This window comes from Phacochoerus africanus, chromosome 15 (genome assembly GCF_016906955.1).
Source record: "Phacochoerus africanus isolate WHEZ1 chromosome 15, ROS_Pafr_v1, whole genome shotgun sequence".
Classification (NCBI taxonomy): Eukaryota; Metazoa; Chordata; class Mammalia; order Artiodactyla; family Suidae; genus Phacochoerus; species Phacochoerus africanus.
In genome coordinates, this window is record NC_062558.1 from 90,062,780 (window position 1) to 90,085,849 (window position 23,070).

At 43.2% G+C, this 23,070-nt stretch overlaps 1 protein-coding gene across 8 annotated transcripts in view; it reads right to left on the reverse strand.

Moving 5' to 3' along the window:
* ARHGAP22 (Rho GTPase activating protein 22) overlaps positions 1 to 18,598 on the reverse strand; it is a 218,772-nt gene extending 200,174 nt beyond the window's left edge. For 2 of the 8 annotated variants that reach the window (XM_047759995.1, XM_047759990.1), the window contains exons 1-2: positions 18,443 to 18,563; positions 6,421 to 6,586 (exon numbers count right to left, since the gene is read on the reverse strand). In XM_047759995.1, coding sequence (XP_047615951.1) covers positions 6,421 to 6,472 — 52 coding nt within the window. In that variant the 5' untranslated portion in view covers positions 6,473 to 6,586; positions 18,443 to 18,563. Of the gene's footprint in view, positions 1 to 6,420; positions 6,587 to 18,442 lie in introns of all 8 variants that reach the window. The other 6 variants (XM_047760003.1, XM_047760004.1, XM_047760005.1 and 3 more) reach the window with 4 other exon arrangements.
* Positions 18,599 to 23,070: the final 4,472 nt, after the last annotated feature.

Here is a 23,070-nt window from a genome sequence, read left to right on the forward strand (position 1 = left end):
CAAAGTTTGGAACATAACATCTGTCCAATTACACAGAAACAGAAGTGACCTGTTTCTGAGGAAGCCATGTTTAAAAATAAAAGGAAGATTAAAAGTATAACTAGAGATATTAGTGGCTGCTTATTGTGGGAAAGACAGATGGAACAGATTTATCCCAGGCAAGTTACCAAACAATTCAACACCATTATTTAGATGATAAATCAGAATCCAGAGTCCCTACAATATGTTACCTAAAATGCCCAGTTTTTAACAAAAAAGTTATGAGATGTACAAAGCAAAATGAAAAGTGTGAAAAATACTTAGGAAAAAAGCCAATAGAAATGGAATATTCCTAAATTTTTGTATTTAGTAGGCAAATTCTTTAAAAAACTATGTAAACATGTTTAAAGAACTGAAGGAAACATGTTTTAAGAATTAAAAGGATGCATAACAATGGATCGACATATAAAGAATCTCAATGAAATATAAAATATAAAAAACCAAATGGAAATTCTTGAGTCGAGAGTCCAATAACCGAAATGACACATCCAGTAGGAGGGCTCAGTGGAAGATTTGAGATGGCAAAAGAAAGAATATGTAAACTTTAAGACAGAGCTATAGAAATAATCCAGTCTGAAGAATATAGAGAAACACAGAACAAACATAACAATTGAAGATAAAAACAGACTCTCAGAGACATTGAACACGCCAGTATATGTGTAATGCAAGTCCTAGATGGAGACAAAAGAGAGAAACAGAAAAACTATTTTAAAAAATAGTGGCTGAAATTCCCCAAATTTGATGATAAATATCATTTTTCACATGTAATAAACTCTAATAATCCAAAGCAAGGTTAAATATAAAGAAACAGAGGAGTTCCATGGTAGCTCAGCAGGTTAAGGATCTGGCATTGTCACTGCTATGGCTCTAGTTGTTGCAGTGGTGTGAGTTCAATCCCTGGTTCTAGAACTTCTGCATGCCGTGGGTGTGGTCAAAAAAAAAAGAGAGAGAGAGAGAGACACTTCAATACTTTAGAGTCAAACTGCTGAAAGGGAAAGTCTTAAAAGCATCAAGAGAAAAACGACTCATCACGTGGTGGTGGGGGTGGGGGTGGGGGGGGGTGTACAGCCCTCAGATAAAAGCTCAATTCTTATCTGAAACAATGAGAGGCCAGAAATGGAAGGCCATATTCAAAGCACCGAAAGAAAAATAAAAACTGTTAACCAAGAATAACTATCCTACAAAAATGAAGACAGAATTAAGACATTTCCAGATAAACAAAGACTAAGAGAATTCCTTGCTGGCGGACCTGCCTCATAAGAAACACTAAAGGAAGTTCTTCAGGCTGAAAACAAATGACAGCAGGCAGTAACCAGAATCCAGAGGAAGAGATGAAGCACACAGGAAACTATAAACATGTCGGTTAATGTGAAAGACTCGGTGAATACATTTTTTCTCTTAATATCTTTTAAAGACTTAAGTGTATAGAGTGAAAATTTAACAGCATATCTGGGGGCTTATAATACATAGATGTAACACATACATGACAATAATAAAACAAAGAGAGAAGAAATAGAACTAACTTGAAGCAAAGTTTCTATATTTTATATGAATTAAATATTAAGTTAAAGATCAAGAAAAAATGTATATTGTAATTGCTAGAGCAAACACTAAGAAAATGACACAAAAATAAAGTGAAAAAAAAAATCAATAAAAAAATTAAATGGTATACCAGAAACTATCTAACACAAAGAAGATGATAAGGAAGAAATAGAGGAACAAAAATAGAGACAAACAGGACACGCATCACAAAATGGAAAATGGAAACCTAACCATATCAATAATTACATTAAATGCAGAGTTCCTACCGTGGCGCAGTGGAAACGAATCTGACTAGGAACCGTAGGTTGCGGGTTTGATCCCTGGCCTCACTCAGTGGGTCAAGGATCTGGAGTTGCCCTGAGCTAAGGTGTAGGTCACAGACGTGGCTCAGATTCTGCGTCGCTGTGGCTGTGGCATAGGCTGGCAGCTGTAGCTCTGATTAGACCCCTAGCCTGGGAACCTCCACATGTCACAGGTGCAGCTCTAAAAAAAAAAGGCAAAAAAAAAAAATTACATTAAATGCAAGTGGTCTAATTATCCCCATTCAAAAGGGAAGGACTGTCTTCATGAAAAAGCAAGATCTAATTATATGCTATCTATAAGAAACACACTGTAAATTCAGTGACACAAACTGGTTGAAAGGAAAAAGATATGCCATGCAAACAGCTGGAATGGATTATTTTAATAGAAGCTAAAACAGATTTTAAGAAAATAAACATTACAACAAGGAGTAGTAGCCTTTTACAATGATAAAAGGTTGAATACCTCAGGAAGCTATAATAATTATAAAATATATGGAGACTTAACAAGAGAACCTCAAAATATATGAAGCAAAAACTGATCATAGACAATTGAATAAGAGTTGGAGATTTCCATACCCTAATCTCAATAAATGATAGAACAACTAGACAGAATATCAGCAACCACACAGAAGCCTGGGCAACACTATTAACCAATTTGACCTAATTTATATGCATAAGGCACCCCTCACAATGACAGCAGAAGATACATTATTTTCATGTACATACGGAACATTCCTCAGGATATGCCCTAAAATAATAAATCAACTGGTGAGTGGATAAACAAAATGCACATCTACAGAATGGAGTATTATTCAGATAAAAAGGAACAATTATTGATACACACAAGAACATGACTGAGGCAGAGCCTCCTTGCCTGCCCACTTGCATCTCTCACAAGCATTCCATCTTAATAAATCTATTTCTTGCCTATCAAAAAAAAAAAAAAAAAAAGAACATGAACCAAGCTTGGAAATCTTATACTAAATGAAAAAAGCCTGATGGAAAAGACCACACAGTATATGATTCCACTTACACAAAATGGCTAGAAAAGGCAAATTTATAGAGACAGAAAGCAGATCAATGGTTTCTCAGGCTGGGGAGTAGGAGTGGGATTAACTGCAAATGGTTAGGAGGGAATTTTTGCAGGTAATAAAAATGTCCCCATATTGGATTATATATAAATCTACCTCAAGTTATTCAATCATGCACTTAGAATGGATGAATTTTATCCTGTGTAACTTACATTTCTATAAACTGTTAAAATACAGAAATAGATGAGATAATGACAGATGCCATGAAGAAAAATAAAGCAGAGAAGGAGGACAGGAATGTCAGGGTGTGGTTTACCAAACACTTCCAATCTTCCCTTCTACCCACACAGGTGGACTGTACTTCCTGGATCCTTTGTGGGTAGTTGTGGCAAGAAAGGAGTTGTGAGTAGAGCGTGACATGTGTGACTTAAGCCTGAGGATTTCATTGCTGACTTGAGGCCCTTATAGAACTCAATCTCTCCCTCTGCCACCTGGCCCGGCCACCAGTGCCACTTGGCATGATGGTTGTTCTATTATCCTGGATCTGAGTCACTAGGATGGGCAGGTGACCTGTGACCCAGTTATATATATATATATAACCTATTCCATTGTTACACAGACAGATGATCAGTGGAAGCCTCAACAGAAGGTGATATTTCGGCAAAAGTCTGAAAAAGGTGAGTTTGTGAGCCATGTGGATGTCTGAGGGGAAAGGTGCTCAGGAGAGAGGGGAGAGCAGATGCAAAGACCAGGTATATCTGAGGTACCAGCAAGGAGGCTGGTGTTGCTGGTGCCACACAAGTGGGGCATGTAGGAGATGATGTGCTGGGTGATGCTGGGCCAGGTGAAAGTGTGATGTGGTAATCCACTGGGGTGTGTTGAGTGAATGATAGATCTAATGTGATTTAGGTTTAAATTGCCTCTTGCCTCCCCACCTGGGTTCTCATGGTCTCCTCACATCTCTGCATCATGGCAGGGAGGGGAGAGGGCATGCTCTGGAGAAAGGACAAGTAAGTAAAGCCACAGAGTGGCTAGGGAAGGGGTGTGATGGAGGATGCCCATTCCAAGCTGCTCCCTGGCCTTGGTCCTAAAGGACTTTGTGGGCCAGGGGACTGAGCACCTGTAGGAACAGCCAGATTCAGAGCTGCCTTCTCCACTTGGACTCTGGCCAGGTTTGGGCAGAAGCTACCCTCTTTCTTCCCACTATGATTCAGATGTCCAGTGGCTATTCATGTTTAGGAGTACCCAGGAAGGTCAACTAATAGGGAGAAACCACTAGTCCTTGGGAGAGAACGAGGCAGTCCAGTGGGCTGAAATCTGGGAAGCTGAGAAGCTGGGAGCAAACTGGTCTGACCAGGCAAGATCGTGACACAGGAAAAACTCACAAGTGGTGGAGCCAAAGGTGGTTCCTGTGGCTGGGTAAGAGTTTTAGCACAGGACTCCTCGAGTGAGAGACCAAGACTGATAGAGGCTGGCCTCTGGCTTCCTGCTACATGGCAGGTCCTCAACTTGGCAAAATTATGGGTGAAGTGAACAGGTAAACTATAGCAGCTCAATTTAACCTCAAAGAATTTTCCATTTGCCCCAATTCCCCCAGAATTTCAGTTAAAGCAAGCTCAAGTTCCTCACTATCTCCTCCAAAATGTTTGGGGAGAGAGAAAGGGAGAGAGAGAGGGGTGGGGGAGAAAGTCATAGAAAGAGAGACAGACAGAGACAGAAACAGGGAGAGGGAGAGGAGACAGAGGGCCAACCTAGAGAGTAAGGATGAGGAGATAAGATTTCCTCTGTGCTGGCTGACACTCCTGTCCTTTCTGAAGCCTTCCACAGAACAGCACGGCTGCTCCTTTTTCACAAAGCAGCCAAGCTCTCTGTGGTCAGATAATAATTTAAAAATTAATTCAATCTAAAGGAATAAAGTACCAATGCATGCTACAAGGTGGTTGAACCTCAAAAACATTATTCTAAGTCAGAGAAGTCTAAGTCAGACATGAAAGGACATATATTGTATGATTCCATTTACATGAAGTATCCAGAAGAGGTAAGTCCATAGAGAGAGAAGGCAGATTACTGGCTGCAGAGCTGGGGGAGGGGCAGAGTAACTGCTTCATGGGGATGGAGGTTTTTTGGGGGAGGGGTGATGAAACTGTTTTGGGACTAGAGAAGTGGTGATCATGGGACACTGTGAATTGCCACTGAACTAATTGTCCACTCTAACATGGTTAATTTTGTGTGAATTGCACTGCAACAAAAATAAAGTCAATCACATTCTTTGGATGCAGGTATCTCTTGCAATATCTCCTTTGTCCTTTTCTCAAAGAATTAGCATTTATACTCTGAAGCCAGGGGACATTTGTACCATGAGAATCTGGTAGCCAGAATCTTCCAGAAAAGTTACTCTTTCTTTCAACTCAGCCAGTGCTATAAACCCAGCTGAGAGAAAACTATCTGGAGATTTCATCGACCCTCCATTGCATTAGGACTGAACAGAGGTAGAGGCAGATCTCAGCTGCTGCCCGTCCCCGACTGTGGAAAGGGAGCTCCAGAGAGGCAGAACATGGGAGAAGCCTCCCGCAGCTCATGTCTAGCTGAGATTTGGACCCTGGTGACGTGGCTTTGTGAGCACAGAGCTTGACCCTGCATCCCTGCAGATACTCGCAAAACCATAGCAAAGGCTGCTGTTCGGTCTGGTCCCTGGTTTTTTCTGGTAGCTCCTGGACCTGCGCACTAGGTTCCCCTTGGAACTGAAAAAATATGCTCATGTCCAGAACCCCCTAGACCAATTAAACCTGAATCTCCAGTATTTAAAAATGCCTAGGGATTTTCCAAAGCTCCTGCCTGATTCTAACATAGAGCCAGGTCAAGGACCACTGACTGTTCCTCCCCCTACTATCTGGGATTTCAATCACCACCTGAAGGCACCCAGATCCAGAGAACATGAGACGTCACTGCACAACCACTCAATCAGCGCCTGTACGACTCACCTGGCCAGCCAGCACCTGTGTGACCCCCCAGCAGGCTGTCCCACTGTGTCCAGGTTACCTCCTGAGCGCTTTACTGAGGGCTACCGGCTCGCCCTCATTGTTTCTGAATTAACCATTAACTGTTTGATTGGATTGTTTCCAAGTAAGATCCAGAGCAGCTTCAGGAAGCACAGCCTTCCCCGTGATGGACCTGACCTTGCCCTCGTGGTCTGTGGGCACAGTCGTCCTCACAGACTCAAAATATCATCAGGGCCCTGAGCTGCTGGAGTCAGGGCCCCTGACACTCGTGGTCATGATGAGGGCTCTGTTTTTCAGCCAGACACAAAACAGCTCCCGAGTTCAGGGGTGAGGGCTATGCCATCAGCCAGGGCCCAGGCCCTGACCACAGACGCCCCCAGTGTTCTCAGCTCAGAAGACTACAACAGCACCTTTGGGTGGCCTCACAGGACCCCATCCCTCAAGCAAGAAGCCAAGAGCGAAAATAATCATAATCACACTCCACCTAGAATAAGATAAAATTCTTACCGAAATACCTGGCTGCGAAAGTTCTTCTTTTGCTGGAAGCTGTCGGCAACATAATGAAGCTCACAGTCTATGGTGCAAATTTCGTGTATATCCTTTTTATAAAGAACCAACCACATCCTCAAGCAGACAGGCTAATTCCTGTTTTCCAGTAACAGGAGATCAGCATCTATAGAAAGGAAATATATTTAGAATGCCCTTTATCTGGTGTTTTCTTGGATTTCAACCAAGAAAGCCTCTCTGTGGGTAATTAGTCCCTTCAATGCAAGAGTGTGAAGGATCTTAGGATGGCCTTGGGTAAGTCACAGACCTCTAGGTATCAGTTCCTCAAGTCTGTAAAATGGGAACAATAATGAACTGCCCCTCAGAGTGGACAGAGGGTCAATGAGATGGTGAGTTTGAAATGTCGGGGCCCTCCACACACGGATGCCATGTTTTATCTTTTCAATTAGCTGGTTGGGATTTAAAAGGAGCCATAGTTTCCAGAGAGCCTTGAAAACAGCCATAAACAATAACCACAAATTTGGAGTTGTAAGTTCCAGAACCTTCCCCTGGTGTGCATGGCAGTCCTGTTAGTGGGGAGACAGGGGACATGGTCCCACCCACAGCTGGAGAAATAAAGCCCAAGTGGCACCCATGGCAGACCCTCACCCTGGTACACTGCTACTAACAGCACGGCTCCTCATTCTAATTCCCGGAGGCTTAGCATCATTATCGCTATAGTTTATAGTTGTAGATAATGAAAAAGAAAAATCTCAATTAGGAAACAGACAAGTGACATTTACGCAGCCATCAACATCACTGACGTGGGGGACTTGGCAATCTAAGGGAAAGGCAGCTCCAAAAGGGGCGGTGTTATCCTGTTTAATTTACAAAGGCCCAGAAGCAACTCCTGGGTGGTGGTGGGGGGCACATCCACCAGCATGTTCTTCTACTACTTTTCTTGTCGCCTTTGCTCCCCTGCCTCTAATGTGTTGAATTTGTATCATGCTTGTGATTCTAGCTCCAATCCCTGTTGTACAGATAAAACAAGCATGGCTAGCACTCATTGTAGGTGCATCCCTTCTACCCTGGGACTTTGGGCTGCTGGACAGCGCCCAGCAGGCTACCCTGGGCAGTGTCACCTTGTTCCATGCCTTGGTGACCTGGCATAGCTCCTGCTGCTGAGGTTCCAAGGGGAGTGGAGGGACAGTATAGCAGAGGGGTCACACTGTGCTCTGGGGAGTGACCTGGGGCAGCTGGGAGCAGAAGCTGGTGGGTGAGAGGGAACCTGCTTGAAGAGAACAACACAGCCTCAACCAGAGATGCCAGCATGCCTTTGGACCCAAGTGAATAGTGGTTTCGCTTGCAAAAGCAAGCTAGGGTAAGGAGTAGAGTAAGAAGAGAGATGGACATGGAAGTACAGAGGCAGTGAAGGAGCAGAGCCAAGGAGCTGGAGAAGTATCAAGCCTGAGAACCCTGGAATTGGGACAGACCCTAGAGACCCTTAGAACAGAATGACATTTATGTCCTCCAAGCACATGGAGGACGGGAAGGCGAGGGAGGGGGATGGGGAGTGAAAGGAAGAAGACCATTCCACGACTTGGTGTAGCAAGAAGTTTAGAATTAAAAACCTCTTGGTCTGTGTCCAGGTCCAGATCTTTTCTTTTTCTAGTAGTATGAATTTGGACGTGCAGCTGATAAAAATATGGAATGCCCAGTTATATTTTTAATCTAAGTATGTTATAAATATTTCATGGGACATAACATCTACTATAAAGGTATTCATTGTTGATATTCATTGTTGATAACTGATCTGAAATTCAGATGTAACTGCATGTCCTGTATATTATCTGCCAACTTTATACTTTTTGAGTATCCATTTTAGCTTTAATCAAAACAGGATACTCAGGTAAGAATCTTTCAGTTGCTGGATACAAAAAAAAAAAAAAGACAATTAAAATCAGCTTATCTTTTAGATAAGTGGGGATATTTTGGTTTCTTTAGTGGGTAAGTCCCCATGATATGGACTTCAGTTATGGCTAGATTCAGCAACTTGACAGTGTCAACCAAGTCAGGTTCCCCCCCAGTCCCAGTTCTCTTATTTGCTTCCTGAGCTGACTGCTTCATCTTCATGAAGATTGCCTTATTATTAAAAAAATACTGGTGGCAGAAATCAAGGTAGTAGAATAGAAGGAAAGAGATCACCTCCTCCATCAAATACATCAAAAATGCATCTACATGTAGAATAATCTCACCAAATACCTACTGAACACTGGCAGAAGATCTTATACACTTAAATATGTAAGAAATACCACCACATAACTGGGTACAACAAAATTAAAAAAAGGAATTGGGACTCCCTGGAAGGTAGGGGAGAGGAAAGATTCCCTTACCCTGGAAACTCCCTGCACTGGCTGGGAGATCAGCCATGACATATAGGGAGTTTCAGAGGCCCAGAGAAGAGTATAGCAGTCAGCTTGCAAGCAGGCAGAAAAGAGAGGCCAGCACAGATGGTCCTGGCCTCCATGCTGCACTTTCTAGTCTGAGATATGCACCTGCTGGTGTATATGGCGGCTGGGTGCTGAAATTTGGGCTTGAGTGGACAGATTGAAGACTGGGAGAGGACTCATTTTGGCTGTGCAGAGACATCCTGAAGAATCTAGAGTGTGGTCCTGGCTGCAACTGGGGGTGTGCATGGCACAGAGCCAGAGTCCCCCATAGGAGACCCACTGTCAACCTGCATGAAGAGGGACGCATGGCCTCACCATAGTAGTCTCATTCTCAGCACACTCACAGTGGGTGCAGCTCTACTGCCAGGAACAGCTCTACTGCATAAGTGCTTATGGGTTCCCCACATGCAGAGATGGGGCTAAAATCTGAGCCAATTCTCTGTGTCCATGAGATTTAGGTGGATTTATGTGAACACAGCACCTGTGGGACACCTAAATAGATTACTGACACTCCCATGGCTGGGGCAGCTTCAGTAGCAGCAGCAACGGGTTTTGTGGGTGTGCACACATGGAGGTAGGGCTGGGGTCTAGGCCAATTCCCAGCACTCCCTTGAAGGGTCCAGGTGCACAACTCTGACAGGTGCTGGCAGATCTGCACCAGGGGCTTTGTGAACAGTGCCCAAAGGACATCCACTCTGACTGCATTCCCATGGCTGAAGCAGCACAAAGGGCAGTGTACTTTGTGAGCACACACAACAGATGACAGGTGACATCATAGAGCATATGTCCTTGTCAACAGCTCCTGCAAAGGAATACTCTTCTAGTGGGAGTGCTGCAGTCCCACCTACCTCACACTGTAGCTTAGAACTGCATCTGGGGGCTTCTACTGCAACAACTGGGGAGCAGACCTTTCTCTGACAGCCATAGAGCACAGAGGAAGACCCATCCAACATCCAGTTCAGGCTCTGGTCACCATAACAGTAATCACACCCCCTGTCACAGGGATAACAGCCAGCACACACTGAGGAAAGATGTGGGAGGCATCTACACCAAAAACAGCCCTTGCACCAAAAATATCAGAATAATGTAGGCTAATAGGAATGTTCCCATGTAAAAACAGCTCTTCAAGACCACAGTAGATAACTGTTTGTCCTAAATTCAGAGTCAGAGAAATATAAATAAAATGAAGCAGAAGAACCATTCCTAATTAAAAGAACAAGAGAATTATCCTGAAAGAACAATGAAAACAGGTCTCTCTAGTTTACTAGACCCTGAGTTCAAAATGGAAGGAGCAAAATGGAGGTAATAAAAATACTGAAGGGACCAAGAAAGGTTATTGATAGAAACAGAGATCACTGTTATGAGGAACTAGAAACTATAAAGATGAGCCAATCAAAATTAGAAAACTCTATTGCCAAGAAAACTGAGTTAAAGGTAATAATTAGCAAAATTAATAATGCAAAATGAATTAGTGATCTGAAAGACAGCATAATGGAAATCATCCAATCAGAACAGACAGAAAGACAAAAAAAACAAAAGCAATACACAAACTCAATGGGATAATATAATGTATGCCAATCTATGCAGAATAGGGATCCCAGGAGGAGAACAAAGAGAAGAGGGAATCAAAAACATACTTGAAGAAATTATAGCTGGAAACACCCCAAACTTAAAGAAGGAAACATATTCAGGTACAAAAAGCACAGGAGGCCCAAAAGAAGATAAACCCAGACAGACCTATTCCAAGATACAGTATAATTAAAATGGCAAAAGTTAAAGTGAGTATTCTAAAATAAGCAAGAGAAAAACAAAGAGTTAATTACAAGGGAACCCCCATAAGGCTATCAGCTGATTTCCCTACAGAAATGCTACAGTTCAGAAGGGAGTGGCAAGATATATTCAAAGTCCTGGAAGGAAAAAAATCTGCAATCTAGGGTACTCTACCCAGCAAAATGATGATTTAGAATAGAAGGAGGGATAAAGAACTTCTCAGACAAGCAAAAGGAAATAATACAGCAACACTATACTCCAATAAAGTTTAAAAAAAGAAAAGAAGAGAGTTCCCATTGTGGCACAGTGAAAACGAATCTGACTAGGATACATGAGGACACAGGTTCCATCCCTAGCCTTGCTCAGTGGGTTAAGGATCCAGTGTTGCTGTGAGCTGTGGTGTAGGTCACAGATGTGGCTTAGATCTGGCATTGCTGTAGTTATGGTGTAGGCCAGTGGCTACAGCTCTGATTTAACCCCTATCTTGGGAACCTCCATATGCTGTGGGTCTGGCCCTAAAAAGAAAAGAAAGAAAAAAAAAAAAGAAAGAAAGAAAACAAGAAAAAGGAACAGGAGTTCCCACTGTGTTGTGGCAGAAATGAATCTGACTAGTATTCATGAGGATGTGGGTTCAATTCCTGGCCTTGCTCAGTGGGTCAGGGATCTAGCAGTCCTGTGAGCTGTGGCATAAGTCATGGATGTAGCTCAGATCCCATGTTGCTGTAGCTGTGGCTGGCAGTTGTAGCTCTGATTTGACCCCTGAAAAGCAAAAAAAAAAAAAAAAAAAAGAAGAAGAAGAGGAAAAGGAACAAATAAGAAATACAAAATGGAGTTCCTGTCGTGGCTCAGTGGTTAACAAAAGTGACTAGTAACCATTAGGTTGAGGGTTTGATCCCTGGCCTCACTCAGTGGGTTAAGGATCCTGCACTGCTGTGAGCTGTGGTGTAGATCTCAGATGTGGCTCAGATTCCACGTTGCTGTGGTTGTGGTGTAGGCCAGTGGCTACAGCTCCAATTAGACCCCTAGCCTGGGACCCTCCATATGCCACAGGTGCAGCTCTAAAAATAAATAAATAAATAAATAAAGACAAAATCAACTAAAAAACATGATTTAAAATTGCAATAAATACATACCTATTAATATTTGCCTTAAATGTCAATGGGCTAAATGATCTGACCAAAAGACAAAGAGCAGCAGATTGGATAATAAAAGAATCCACAATATGCTTCCCGCTAGAGACCCACTTTAGGGCAAAGGACACAAATAGATTGAAAGTAAGGAGACAGAAAAAGATATTTCATAGAAATAATAATGGAAAGAAAGTGGGAGTAGCAATGCCCATATGAGACAAACAGAATTTAATACAAAGCCATAAAGAAAGATAAAAAGGACACTAATGATAAAAGGATCAATACAAGATGATGATACTACATTTGTTAGCATATATGCACCCAATATAAGAGCACCTAAACACAAAAAAAATATTAACAGAAATAAAGGGAGAAATAAATGGGAATACAATAATAGCAGGATACTTTAACAGCTTATTGATATCAATTGACAAATCTTCCAGACAGAAGATCAATAAGGCAACAGAGATCCTAACAGAACAGTTAGACCTAATTGATATTTTTAGGACATTACACCCAAACTGCTCCTCCCAGAATACACATTCTCTTCAAGTGCACATGGAACATGCCCTAGATAGACTACATACTAGGACACAAAACAAGCCTCAACAAATTAAAGAGAACAGAAAATACTTCAAGCATTTTTTCTGACCATGACAGCATGAAATGGGAAATCAACTACAGAAAGAGAAATGAGAGAATATGATTAAATGGAGACTAAACAACATGCTACTAAAAAGCCAATGGGTCAATGATGAAATCAAAGAGGAAATTTAAAAATACCTCCAGACAAATGGCAATGAAAACACAACTGTACAAAATCTATGGCATGCAGCAAAAGTGGACCTAAGAGGGAAGTTCACGTGATACAGGTCTTCCTCAAAAAATAAGAAAAATCTCAACTAAAAATATAACCTACCAACTAAAAGAATTAGAAAAAAATAGAAGAAAATATAAAGTCAGCATAAGGAAGAAAATAATAGAGATCAGAGATTTTTTTTCTATTTAAAAATAGAAAAAAAATCAGTAAACCTGAGAGCTGTTTTAGGTTTTTGTTTGTTTGTTTGTTTGTTTTTTAATTTTTGGGCCATACCCTAAGCATATGGAAGTTCCTAGGCTAGGGGTCAAATCAGAGCTATAGCTGCTAGCCTAGGCCACAGCCACAGCAACGTGGGATCCAAATCATGTCTGCAACCTACACTGCAGCTCATGGCAATGCTGGATTCCCCAACTCACTGAGCAAGGCCAGGGATTAAACCCACATCCTCATGGATACTAGTCAGATTTGTTTCCACTGTGCCATAACAAGAATGTCCAAGAGCTCTTTTTTTTGATAGGACAAACAAAATTGATGAACTGCTGGTCAGGCTCACCAAGAAGAGAAGTGAGAGGACCCAAATAAACAAAATAAGAAACTAAAGAGGAGAAACAAAAACTGATACCACAGAAATACAAAAAAAAAAAGAGAGAGAGAGAGAGAGAGAATACTATGAATAATTATAGGACAAATCAGAAGAAATGGACAACTTTCTAGAAACTTACAGCCACCAAAACTTAATTAAGAAGAAATAGATGATTTAAGCAGACCAATTACCAGAAGTAAAATAGAATCTGTAATTAAACCCCCCCCCCCAAAAAAAAACCTCCCTGCAAAGAAAGACCCAGAACACAATCATTTCACTGGGGAACTCTACAAACTCACAAAGAACTTTTACTTATCCTTCTCAAACTCTTCCAAAAACTGAAGAGGAGAGAACACTCCCAATGTCATTCTATGAAGCCACCATCTCCCCAATACCAAAACTAGACAAAGACACTACCAAAAAAGAAAACTACAGGCCAATAACTTTGATGAACATAGATGCAAAAATCCTCAACAAAATGTTAGCAAACAAAATCTAACAACATATGAAAAGGAACGTATACCATGAACAAGTTGGATTCATCTCTATGTCACAAGGCTGGTCCAACATACACACATCAATCAATGTGTTACATCACACCAACAAAAGAAAAGACAAAACTATATGATCATCTCAATAGATGCAGAAAAAGCATTTAATAAAATTCAATATCCATTTATGATAAAAACTCTTACCAAAGTGGTGTAGAGGGAACATATCTCAATATAATAAAAGCTATTTATGACAAACCCACAGCCAAAATAACAGCGAAAAGCTGAAAGCCTTCCTGCTAAAATCTGGAACAAATCAAGGATGCCCACTCTCACCACTTCTATTCAACCTAGTATTGGAAGTCCTAGCCCCAGCAATCAGAAAAGAAAAAGAAATAAAGATATCCAAATTGGAAGTAAAGAGGTAAAATTGTCATTACATGCAGATGACATGATACTATTTATAGAAAACCCCGAAGACTCCACACAAAACTACTAGAACTGATAAATTTAGCAAGGTAGCAGGATACAAGATTAACATACAGAAATCTGTTGCATTTCTTTATAGTAACGATGAAATAACAGAAAAAGAAAGTAAAAAAAAAATCCCTTTTAAAATCACATAAAAAACATTTAGGAATAAACTTGACCAAGGAGGTGAAAGAACTATAAAACATTAATCAAGGGAATTAAAGAACATTCAAAGGAATATATAGCTCATTCTCTTGGATTGGAAGAATTAATATTGTTAAAATGGCCATACCACCCAAAGCAATCTACAGATTTAATGTGATCCCTAACAAATTACCCCTGACATTTTTTTTCACAGAACTAGAACAAATAATTCTAAAATTAATATGGAACCACAAGAGACCCAGAATTGCCAAACCAATCTTGAGGAAAAAGAACAAAGCTGGAGACATAATCCTTCCAGACTTCAGACAATACTACAAAGCTACAGTAATCAAAACAGTGTGGTACTGGCACAAAAACTGACAAATGGATCAATGGAACAGAATAGAGAGTCCAGAAATAAACCCATACATCTATGGCCAATTAATCTTTGACAAAGGAGAGAAGATAGTCTCTTCAAAAAGTGGTGCTGGAAAAACTGAACAGCTACATGTAAAAGAATAAAATTAGAACATTCTCTAACACTATATACACAAATTAACTCATAATGGATTAAAGACCTACATGTAGACCAGATACTATACAACTCCTGGAGGAAAACATAGGCAGAACGCTCTGACATAAATTGCAGCAATATTTTTTTGGAATTTATCGCCTAGGGTAATAGAAGTAAAAGTAAAAATAAACAAATCGGACCTAAGTAAATGTAAAAGCTTTTGTACAGCAAAGGAAACCATAAACAAAACGAAAAGACAACCTATGGACTGAGAAAAAATATTTGCAAATGATGCAACTCACAAAAGATTAATTTCCAAAATATACAAACAGCTCATACAGCTTAATATCAAAAAACAACTCAATCAAAAAAAATGATCAGAAGACTTATATAGACATTTCTCCAAAGAAGACATATAGATGGTCAACAGGCACATGAAAAGATGTTCAACATCACTAATTATTAGAGAAATGCAAATAGAAACTACCCTGAGATATCACCTCACACTGTTCCAAATGGCTGTCATCAAAGAGTCTACAAATGGTAAATGCTCAAGAGGGTGGGGAGAAAAGGGAACCCTCCTATACTGCTGGTGGAAATGTAAGCTGGTGCAGCCACTATGGAGAACAGTATGGAGGCTCCTTTGAAAACCAGAACTACTATATGATGCAGCAATCCCCCTCCTGGGCATACATCTGGAGAAAACTCTAATTCGAAAAGTTATATGCATCCCAATGTTCACTGCAGCACTATTTATAATAAGCCAAAACATTTAGGAAGCAACCTAAAAGCCCATCAACAAATGAAAGGATAAAGAAGATGCAGTACACACGTGCACACGCACACACTAGAATATCCCTCAGTCATAAAGAGGATGAAATCATGCCATTTGCAGCAACATGAATGGACCTAGAGGTTATCATACCAAGTTAAGTCAGAGAAAGACAAATATCATAGAGATCACTTATATGTGGAATCTAAAATATGACACCAATGAATATATTTATGAAATAGAAACAGATTCACAAACATAAAAAACAAACTTATAGTTACCAAAGAGGAAAGGGTTGGGGAAGGGATAAATTAGGAGCTTGGATTAACAGATATAAACTACTATATACAAAACAGATAAACAACAAGGTCCTACTGTATAGAACAATATACTCAATATTTTGTAATAACCTATAATGGAAGATGATAAGAAAAAATATACATATGTGTATAACTGAAGCACTTTGTTGTACACTTGAAACTAACACAACATTGTAAATCAACTATACTTCAATTTTAAAAAAGGCACCAAAGTAACTCTGTGGGAAAAGGATACAAATGAAGTGGCAACAAATAAACACAAGGAAAGGAATAAGTAACATACATGAAAACTAACATGAAATGAGCATAGACCTATAAACATGACCTAAAATTACTAAACTTCTAAAACAGTGCTACCCAATGGAAGTATAATTTGAACTACAAATCTGAGCCACAGATAAAATTTTAAACTTTTTAGTAGCCACATTTTAAAAAGTAATGGGTGAAAATAATTTTGATATTTCAGCTAAAACACTCAAAACATTATATATAACTTCAGCATGTAACCAATAAGGTTATTGATGAGAAAAAAGGAATGTTGGACACCAGCTTTAGGAGCTAATACTTTCTCCTTCAGGTCTAGCAGGAAGAAAAAAAAACTATCTTCTTGTTTCTCTCTCAGAAGTGCTGGGCAGCTTCTCCTATTTCTCCAAATATCTCTTCCCTTAAGGCCTTGATTGGGCAAACAATCCACCCCTGAAACCACCCTGACGGTTGGGGAATGAGATGTGTTGACTGCCTAAAGCAATCTGGCTTCCTCAAGGCACGTGGGCTGGTACAAGACAGAGGTGTTAAAACAGATGCAAGGGCACAGTGATCAAGCAACCCAAGGCAGGTTGCTCTAAGGTTAAGGTAAACGAAGACTGCTGCCCAGGGTGTGTCTGTGTGCGCATAACAATGTCAGTTCTTCCCCTCGGACGTGTGCATTGACTTTACTTCTTTCCAAACCTGGGCAGGTCTAGAACCCAATCTCAGCTCTGCTATCACAGAACAGAGGTCTCCCTGGGAGACAGTGAGCGGGGCCGCTGTCCTGCCTGTGCCCTGTGCAGGTCCTTGCCCCCCACTGCCCACCTGCATCATGCAGGGATGGTGGTGGTATATATATGTCTGTGGGGGTGGGGGAGGGGCATGATTGTACCAGGAGGGCTCTGGTTGGTGGAGTGAGTTTTGCTGACCTCAGCCTGCAGCTGGGATGACAAGGCCCTGGGGGATGGGCATCTGCTTTGGGGAAAACATGGCTGGAAGGGCAGGTATGGTGGGCTCTGCTCTCCAGCTGGGGAGAGTGACCTAGGGGCAGAGGAGCATGAGAACTGTGCTCCCATCACCCACCCCAGCCCTTGCCTGCCCCTCACCCACCTTCCTCATCAGTGGTGTTCAACAGCAGGCCACAACTTGGCTAAGCTCAGCACAGAAGGGGCACAGCTCCTGGACCTGCCATGGAGAGCCAGCTGGGGGATGACTCAGCCAGGAGCAGTTCTAGTTGGCACCGGCCCCAGCAAATGGGCTCACCGTGGGAGTAGGTGCGGGAACACCAGGTCCTTCTGGAGGCCTGTACCTGGGCATCACCTCACCCACAGGCATTATCAATATCAACAGCTAGAAAGCACTTAATAGGCACCCACAGGTATTGTTAATATCAACAGCAAGTACTTAACAGGCACCCACTGTGGACCACACAAATTAACCTGATTCAAATTAACCCAGAGGTGACTATTTCAGTGGAACTGTGCGAGTCATCCTAAGCCACACAGTGTAACACGGTGCAGGTGGGGGGGATTCGAACCCAGATTGCTCTGGCATTCTCTGCAGCCCCATTCTTCAAACTTGGACAGATGGTCCCGGTTGTCCTGGACTGGCCTAGCCACGTGTTCACCCTAAGGCTCCTCATACATCTCCCACAGGGCCCCCTGGCTTCCAGCGTGTGTGGGCACGGGGTAAAGAGCACCCCATCACCTAGTGGACACCTGGGCCCTGGCAGACAGGGGGGGCGCCCAGACTTCCAGAAAAGCCTCCTGCGTGTTGCCCGGCCTAGGGTCTGCTCACCTGGTACGGAGGAGCCAGACACCTCCATTTCCGCTGCCCAGAGCCTGCCTGGGGATCCCTCTTCAGGGCACTGGCTGGAGGGAGCACCTTGGGCTCCCTGCCCCCTCTTCTCACCCCCTGGGCCCTGCCGGTCCTGGCCCTGCCCCCAGCCCCCATGTGACCAGCGGGCAGGACTAGGAGGAAGCTGCCCAGGCGGAACATTATCAATCAGATCCAGGCTCCCTGGCTCCTCGGTGCCTCCGGGGATGGTGCGTTGATGGCCGTTCTTGGCCTGCTAAGAGGCTGCCGCAGACTCTGCTCAAGAAATGTTTCCCCAGTGAGGCTGACCTCTGCTAGAAAGGGCTGGGGCTGGGCGGCTCGCGGCGGCAGGCCTGGAGTTTGACTTGGTGCAGCGCGCCCCCTGGTGGGCACAAGCCGGCACTGCATCCCACGCCCCTGGACAATTGCCTCCTTCACAGCCCCAGCTCTGTACGCATTCCTCCCTGCCTCAGGACCCCCAGGCCCCAAATCGCCCCACCCTCATCTGCAGCCTCACCTTCTCCGGGCCATGGGCTGCTCGCAGGTGTACGGGATTCCTGGGGCTTCCTACACAGTCTTCCTCGGAGAAGCTGGACTCCGTGCTGCGCTGCTCAGTTCTGTCTTGAGTACCGGGAGGAAGTTGGGGCTGGAGAAGTCATTAGCAGGGGAGGAGCCCTCAGGTTGCGGAGGGAGGAGCTGAACCACTTCCCAAAATTCCAGCATCACCCGAATCTCCCCCATTCTGTGGATAGGGAAAGAGATCAGAAAGGTTCAGTGCGTTTTCCAAGGTGATGGATTACAAGCGACATCCCTGCGATTTGAAATAAAGGCCAGTTGATTCGAAAGCCAAGGCCAAGGAGGGAAGCAGGCAGATGGCCCTCCATGATCTGCCTCTCAGTGGAGCTCTGGTGGACAGAGAGCCCTCTCTCCAAGGGTGGGCCGGTCTCCTCTTCACCTGGACTCAGAATGGCCCCACTCTTGTCCTCCCTGATGAATGCAGGGGAGGCCGGCTATGGCCTGGTAGCCTTGGAAAGCCTGATTCGGCATCTGGGCAGAGCCAGGGCTGGGGTGGAAGCTCGGTCAGGCCAGCCTCAGGAAGGTGGTGATGGCAGAGGCAGGTGATCACCCACCCTAAGTATGCGGTAACCTCCCACTGGCCCCTGGAGGCTCCTGGGAGTGAGGCAGGGTGGACCCGGGTGGAGAGGAGTTGCTGGTACAGGTCCTGCTGCAAGGACAGAACTCAGGGCTTTCTGAAGAGCCAGGTGTAGCGTCCTGCTCTTGGACCCTCCTACTGGGAACTGAGTTGGCAATCAGCAAACTAGGCCTTCTCTGTGCTTGAATGGAGGAGGGCTAACTCTCTGTTCAGACCTGCTGGGGGAGGCGGTGAAGCTGGTGTGGAAAGAATAAGGGCATTAGAGTCAAGCAAATTTGAATTTGAGTCCTGTCATGGACACTTCTTAGCTGAGCCCCTGGGTAAGTTGCACTGTGTCCCTGCACTCCATTCCCCATCTGTAAAATGAGAATAATGCTGCTGACTCCAGGGTCTGTTGTAAGTCATGCAAAGAACTCAGCTAAGTGCTCAGCTCTGGTCCTCACACCCCGATGCAGCCAGTGGCACTTAACAGGGATCTAGAAAGGGCTCGTTTCCTCCAGCAGCAGCAGCAGCAGCTTTAATTAGGGCAGTATTTGGTTCTCAAACTGGGTTTCCTGCACAGTCTAATAAATTGTGCAATTTAATTTAACGTGATAAATTAAAAAATAAGACCATTTTAGAAGGTTTTATACTCAAACACTCTCAGGTGATTTTAGTGCCGGAGTTGCCGTCTGTATTTAAAACCCAATTGGCAGCAGGTGGCAGAGAGTTTGGCAGAGAATTTGTCTTTCATGTGTGGCACTTAGGGCTCTGGTAGAGTGGGTCTCCAGGGGAGCCAGCAGCCCACATGGGGCTTCCTCTTGGGAGAGTTTTGGTGGTGGGGTGACTGGGTGGTGACCCACAACCCTCACCAGGAATTGGGCACCATCAGTGAGCTCACTGGCTTCCATAAAATCAGGGTTCTGTGTAGCGGTTCTGAGGGCTTTAGAAGCCCCCAGAAATCAGGGTGGTCACACAACAACCCTATAGAGACCTCTGTTCAGTGAGCCATTGAACCCTAGCAGTCACAAGCTCAGTCAGAACCATATTGTAAACTGCATTTAATGAAGAATTCTTAGGGGGACTTTTTGTTTTTACGTAGCAAAGTTGTTTTTCCAGTTGTTATAAGTTATAAGCATAGGAAGGCTACATACTGTTTTATGGGTGTAAATATTGAAATTGATACTGGAGCTCAGGGATTGTTTCTCCCTTTTTTTCCTGTAATAAACTTGACTCATATTTAATAATAGAAGCAACATTGTTTTTTTGAGAAAATGTCAACTGTTAAAGGTTCCTAAAAAGCAACACAACAGTCTTCATTGTTATTTCCCTAGAGACATCACACTTTTTAACAAATGTATACTAGATGAGTATCCAAAAACAAAAACATTAATCTTACTTGGAGAGAAATCTGCACTTCACACAGTTTTCTTGCTTTATATAAATCATATTTTCTCTAGCTTAGATTTCCTTTTTAATTTTTCCTTTTTTGCACTTTTTGCACTTTTTAATATGCAAAGGCTTTTCATCACTGAGACCACAAAATGACTAATCAGATAGCATTATGATTTAAATCGCCATTTTTATTACTGGTTGTTTTAACATTGTTTTAAAGCTTGCCCCAGCCTAGGGTTTAGAAAATTTTAACTCCACCAAGTTAGCCTCCCAAACACACCAGGCACGAATTCTTTGATTGAATCACTCAGTTAAGAAAGGTAAAGTCTTTTCAGCTGTGAATCGCTAATCATCCAATCCATACCAACTGCCATCAAGGTGTCAACTCTTTGTTAGACGCAGAAGCAGCAAAGTAATCATGTTCAAAGGACTAAGGTGGTTATGCTGAAATGCAGATTACCCGGTCCCATCCCTAGTCTGAATATATCCCTGGGAATGGGGCTCCAGTTTGCATCCTGAACACACTCCCCAGAAATCCTGAACCATGGTCCTGCAACCTACCAAACCTCCTCACCTTGGAAAGCAAAAGTCATTGTTTTTCACAAAATCTTGGGAAAGGCTCGGGCTGAAGGGGAAATTCTAAAACATTCTGAAGATCGCCCCAATCTACACCGCTCAGGGAATGGAGAGAGGCTAAACAGGTGAGCACACTCTGGGTGCCCCAATCATTTCTGCCAACGTGGACAGACCCTTTCTTCTGAAGGTAAAGAATTTGGAGATCTGGGCTGAGGAGAGAAGACAGGGTCAACCTACTCAAACCTAGCTGTGTAAAGAACTGTGCTCTCTGACCTCTCCATAGCCTCTCCCTGGGCCACTCGTAGTTCATCCAGCCAGTCTCTCCTGCGGTCTCTACGCAGCCAGTGCTGGACGAGAGTTTCTCCCTCTTTCTGAAGAGGGTTTCTATTATTACTTAGAAGAAACATTGATTAATAAAGAAACTGAGCAATCCTGATTGTAATTTGCAACTATGGGCATAAGATGGCGCTCTCACCACACCATTCCCCCCCCACCTTTTTCCCCCCTGCAGCTGCACACTGTTACAGTCTGAGGAGATCTTTCCAGGGAGGGACTCTGTTGGCCTTAGGGGGCTCAGGGGAGTCACCTGCATAGCACCCATGGGAAACACACACTTCTGGGAAATTCAGGGCTGGGACTAGGGTAAGGCAGGTGAGACATCTAGGATGCAAATTTTAAGGAGGCTGTGAGTGCCTCACTTGTCTCATCCTCACCCAGGTCCCAGGCCTGGGGAGTGTGTATGAGAGGAGTGGCAAGGGTGCTGGGGAATGGCCCCTAAGACCTTAGCAGAGAGGATGCTTGCCCCCATAGCGCTGGTCAGGTAGGGCCCTCCTCCTCCTAGCTGGGGCACTAAGGCTCCTTGTCACCGGGAGAGTATGGCCAGGATAACCAGATGTATTTTCCGGGAGGGAATGATGAGGAATGGACAAGGCACTGCCCCATCCCCAATCCCACTCGGAGTCAGAGGCAAGCGTGAGTGTGGGGGCCAGCCACGGAGAGGTCAGCAGGGTGTGGCTGAGCAGAGCACTGCCCTGGAGGCCCCTCTCCCCAGCCTTCCCTGGCTCCCACTGAGATAGAGGAGGAACAGCTGTGTTCCAGCAGAGGCCACCTGCCACCTGCCTGCCTGGGGCTGGGTCCTTGGTACCGCAGGTGACACTGAGAAAATCAGTGCAGCCTTCAGTGTGGCCCCTGGAAGCTCAGTGAAGAGAGCTGACCTGGGGCAGGTGGATGAAGACACTGACAAACATTTGGTAAGTCTAAATCATCCATCATTAACTATAAAATAAATGAGTCATGAATTAAGGTGGGGGCAAGAAGAAGAGGGTGAAACTAAAATTACCTATGAAATAATAACCAATACTGAACACAGTAACACAGGTGACAAGTGCGGGGAGAATTAGACCATCCAGACTCCTGAGTGCCTGGGGCTTTAGCCCTGTCCACTAGAGACACACTGTCAGCCACACATGTAATTGAACTTTCTCTAGCAGCTGCCTTAAAAAAAAGGTGAAATTAGTTTAATAATATATTTGATTTAATGCAATATATTTTCCAAAAAAGAAGCAGGTGAAATTAGTTTACTATATTTGATTTAATGCAATATATACAAAATTTTATAATTTTAACATGTAATCAATATAAAAATTGTTATTGAAAAAGCATATACTTTTTTTGTACTAAGTCTTCCAAAATCTGGCATGTAGTTTACATTTGTAATACATCTCAATTTGGATGCTGAAATATTTCCATTGGAAATATCTATTTTTAGATTTCACAAAATTTATAGTTGAAAGAGATGATTTACCTACCCCAATTTTTCCAAACATCTGTAAAAGATTTTTTTATAATTGTATTGGGTATCCATTTTAATTTAATTTAATTTTTTTCAGTTTTCTAGGCCCAAGACATATGGACATTTCCAGGTTAGGGGTTGAATTGGAGCTGCAGCTGCTGGCCTGTGCCACAGCCACAGCGACTTGAGATCTGAGCCACATCTGTGACTTATACCACAGCTCATGGCAATGCCAGATCCTCGACCCACT